The sequence below is a fragment of the Triticum dicoccoides genome, chromosome 2B (assembly GCF_002162155.2).
Source record: "Triticum dicoccoides isolate Atlit2015 ecotype Zavitan chromosome 2B, WEW_v2.0, whole genome shotgun sequence".
Lineage (NCBI taxonomy): Eukaryota > Viridiplantae > Streptophyta > Magnoliopsida > Poales > Poaceae > Triticum > Triticum dicoccoides.
In genome coordinates, this window is record NC_041383.1 from 24,170,349 (window position 1) to 24,174,626 (window position 4,278).

Consider the following 4,278-nt stretch of genomic DNA (forward strand, 5'->3'; position numbering starts at 1 on the left):
GGAGGGAGTATACAATTAAAATTATCTTTACATCAATGAACCCACCACAAAATCATCTCTATCCTATCTTCTGAAGCAACTCAGCAAGATGCACCGATCAGAATGATTACATTTGTTTTTCTACCATTGACTAGAATACTGAAATTCAACTCAACATTAACCATCACATTCCCATTAGTTTTGATTCTGAAGGTGCAGTTGATTGCTTACCTTGACCGCTGTAAGTCGTGTAATTTCATTGCCCATCCTATCAACAAGTATGGGAAGGCATGAAGGCAATTCCCTCTGAAGACCATCACCAAAAGTGGCGATCACAAGGCTCATGCATGATATGGCACACTCTTTAACTTCCTGGCAAAACAGAATAACATGAGAGAGAAAGAGGTATGTAGTATGTACAATGTACATAGAGGAGAGTGGACTAAACCTGATCTTGATCTTGATTCGCCAAGCGGGCCAATATAGCTTTATAGATTGGAATAATATATGGCCTAAAATCTATTGAAGGTGCCTGTGTAACAGCAGAACAAGAGCTTAAAATATCACCGTAATTGGGAGCTTATAACATCACCGCCTGGAGTATAAGGCTGACCTCAAAGTTTGGGCGGAGCACCCGGACCAGCTCCCCGCACACCCGTAAAGCCTCAGCGGTGACTTTGTAATATCTATCTCCAATAGCAGATAATATTGGACCAGAAAGTGCCTGGAAATTTTATTTTACATTAAGAAATGAGTAACGATCACAAGTGTCTCAAGTGGTTTATCAAAGATAGTAGCTATAATACCTGGATGTATGGATGAAACACAGAGGGTGAATGGGAAGCCATAACAATCCTAGTAAATGCAAGGGCCTCAATCTTCAGGTTGGAGGTAGAAGATTTATCCTATAAAACAAAGACAGTTAGTTAAAACAAACAGAAGTACTGCATAAGATTCTACTCAGCAAATGAAATTCACTAACATTCAAAGCCTTCTCAATCCCAGGAACAAGTGACCCGAACTGATCAGCAAGACAATCTGGTAACACAACAACAAGCTCCTTCAATACTGAGAATGCTCCAACCTGAAAATGCCAAAAATTATATAAATCAAAATTGAGTCCAAACTCAACACGGATGCTTTGCAAGATCGTTCAACAACAAACCTTTGTCTTGATTGATTTTTCACGCAACTGCCTATTGATAGACTTGACAACTTTGGGTACCTCTTGCTTCAGCAACCATCTAGAGCTGCAAAGTATACCAATTGACAATATTGGCTCAGTGAAAAGAACAGGCAATCACAATAAACATACACTTCCCCTGTAAGCATAATAAGTCAAAACCAACGATTGTTGCATCCAATTATGAAGTCATGCCAAGGTTTAGCTAACATTGGCTCAGTTAGGCTATTAATCCAAAAAAAGGAAAAACTGAATCGTACACTACTTATGGCAAACTGTAGAAGAATACGGTAAGAATGTGTAAACAGGTAATAATAAAGATATTTTGTTTACCTAGACTCATCAATGTCACCTTGTCCTTTTGTCACATTACCAGTTTGGCGTAACAACTCAATAAATGTGTTGAAGATGTCCATCTAGGATCAAGGAGAAGCTTCGTGAGATTGATATACAATGACAATTCAAATCCAATCTAGCAATGAAATACCATACAGTTACCTTTACATTCTCCTCTCTTTCCCTAAAGCGGTCAACTAACTTTGGACATGCCTGCAAGCAACCGAATAAATTATATAAAAAGTTCCATAGAGGCACTTCATTGAGTGGCTAATTTTCAAAACAGGTAATAAATGGTTGGTATCAGCTCAAAAGCATCACTAACAATATGGACACAATAGAATTATGCCATCATGAAGAACAAGATTGTTAATGTACAGTATGTTGGTTTAACTTGCTGTCGCCAACATACCTCCTGATACATCTTAGACAACATTTGAGGACGAGATGCTATAATTGCAGATAGGCACTTCGCTGATGCCCGGCGAACCTTCCAGCTTGCATCCTCATCGTCTGTGTATTCATCCGCACTCTCACTAGGAAAAAAATGTTAAAAGATGTTTCAATCACATTAACAGATAACACAGTTTCTGTATTATAAGAAAGTAACATACTCGTCCTCTTCCTCATCCTGTACTTCATCGTCAGTATCCTCCTCCATACTATCAGTGAAATTAGGATCATAGCTTACATATTCCAAAGCAAGATTCAAAATACTCTCACAATATGGGGAAATATCTCTTGGACATCTGAGCATAAAACTCTCGAGGGCCTACAAGATGGGAGGTAATTTATAGCCATAGTGAAGCAACGGTAAGAGTAATATAAGGTAAGAACTGAACATAAATTCTCACCTGCAAGCTGTACTCACGGAGCTCTTCATCATTTTCTGATGCACTTGTACAATAGCTTATGAGCAAAGGAACAGCTTCAGCAAGGTGTGGTCCAAACCGGTATCCAACTGAGCGACTGTAAGTCAAAATAAATTATATTAGAACTTGAGCTGCACCTACCAAAGCTCTTGTACTTCCCTTTATACTAACATAATTATCCTTGGGTATTATCATCCAGCAGATTTATTTTTTTCTAGATAGTTTATCGATGTTTGAACTAGCCAAATCTGAAGTTGCATAGCTCACACATACTGTTGCTCATAAAAGCAGTTATGAACAAAAATTTGCGGCACTTGGTAGGTCAAAGCATATACCTTAGAGCACCAATCATCTGAATATTTGTTCGGGTTATGTCAGACTTTGCCCTTTTAATTTTCAGCAATTTGACAACCTCCAGAGTTGCCTTGGCTAATAGATCATCTGACAAACATGGAGCAAGCGATGCTGCAACATAAAGCAAAACATTTGTCACTATAAATAATTAAGATTGCCAATCATTTGCAAGCATTAACAATCAAAATAACTGTAAAATGCAATCAGGCGTACCAATGCACGAAACAGACTTCTTTCTGACACTTGCTTGAGTGGAGCTCAGCTGAGTTAAAAGTGCAGTGAGCATATACGCATGATCTTTCGTGATCACGTTGCCGAATCTATGAAGCACATCACTTAATATGTCAAGGCATTCACATTTAATTTCAGCACTCTTTCCCTGTCAACAAAAGAAAAAATGTATCAAGACAATTGCAATTAATTTAAGAGTATGTTGTACAAACTTCCAGATAATGTCACAAGTAGGCAACAGAAAAAGGAAGAAGCAATGAACGTAAACAAAATGCTGCCGAACTGCCCTAATAAACGGATATATTGGACATTCCTAAATAAATTATGCCAAACTGTGTATGTTGTTTATTGCTGATTTTCCAGCTAAGAGCCTTCCAGTGTCGAAAAGGATTAGCATCATACTCCCTCCTTCCAAAAAAGCTTGTCCCTCGAATGGATGTATCTAGCACTAGTCCCTCAAATGGATGTATCTAGCACTAGTCCCTCAAATGGATGTATTTAGCACCAAGTTAGTGCTAGATACAGCCATTTGAGGGACAAGCTTGGAACAAGCTTTTTCGGATGGAGGCAGTACTTGTCCCACAGAAGCGATGATAGATGCCATTTATTCCATAAACAACTCCATTAGCTTCTATGTGGTGGTTAAAACTAAAGCACATAATTTCTATTAACTAGAGAAATCAATATTGACCAACCTGGAAATCCATATTGGCTATTAAACAAACAACCATAAAAGGTAAAAAAAAAAGGCACATATGAGTTTCACTGCTCTAGCCCACTATACGTTGACTCACGATTGCTAACAAGCAGGTAACTAAAATACTGCATGACCAAATGAACAAGGTATACAAGTGGTCATTTCCATTGTAAGATGGAACAAATGAATGAGATAGTGAGATACAATGGATACACAGAAAGCTACACCCGACTTGCACATATGTACACCTTCCCAATTAGAAGGCCGTATGACGAGCATTAAACCTTAACCAGGAAGCACAGGAAAATTCAATTACCATACCAAAAATAGAACATCTGATTAAATTAATACTTAAAGAGGCCTACAATAACAAAGGGAAATTCTGGCAAGCACGAAACAGATTAAAAACTTACATTGGTGACACCGTTGATTAGTTGCGGGGCAAGAGAAACTAAAATCTTTTCAGAAAGTGACGCCGTAGTAACTTCCACAATGACTGCCTTCAGAGCTATACTAGCAGTATCACGATGTTGGTCCTTCCCATTGAGTAATTTATCACAAAGCTTGTCGGTCATCTCCACTACTCTTTCCTCGTTAACCTTCTTAACAAGTGGAGCCAAGCTAAA

General features: G+C 38.3%; 1 protein-coding gene across 1 annotated transcript in view; it reads right to left on the reverse strand.

Annotated features, from left to right (window-relative positions):
- LOC119361881 (cullin-associated NEDD8-dissociated protein 1-like) overlaps positions 1–4,278 on the reverse strand; it is an 11,547-nt gene that overhangs the window by 4,832 nt on the left and 2,437 nt on the right. The window contains exons 4-17 of the mRNA XM_037627040.1: positions 4,066–4,273; positions 2,938–3,103; positions 2,706–2,835; positions 2,353–2,467; positions 2,113–2,270; positions 1,911–2,034; positions 1,661–1,711; positions 1,496–1,578; positions 1,145–1,229; positions 962–1,063; positions 786–884; positions 593–703; positions 428–511; positions 211–351 (exon numbers count right to left, since the gene is read on the reverse strand). Coding sequence (XP_037482937.1) covers positions 211–351; positions 428–511; positions 593–703; positions 786–884; positions 962–1,063; positions 1,145–1,229; positions 1,496–1,578; positions 1,661–1,711; positions 1,911–2,034; positions 2,113–2,270; positions 2,353–2,467; positions 2,706–2,835; positions 2,938–3,103; positions 4,066–4,273 — 1,657 coding nt within the window. The remainder of the gene's footprint in view (positions 1–210; positions 352–427; positions 512–592; positions 704–785; positions 885–961; positions 1,064–1,144; positions 1,230–1,495; positions 1,579–1,660; positions 1,712–1,910; positions 2,035–2,112; positions 2,271–2,352; positions 2,468–2,705; positions 2,836–2,937; positions 3,104–4,065; positions 4,274–4,278) is intronic.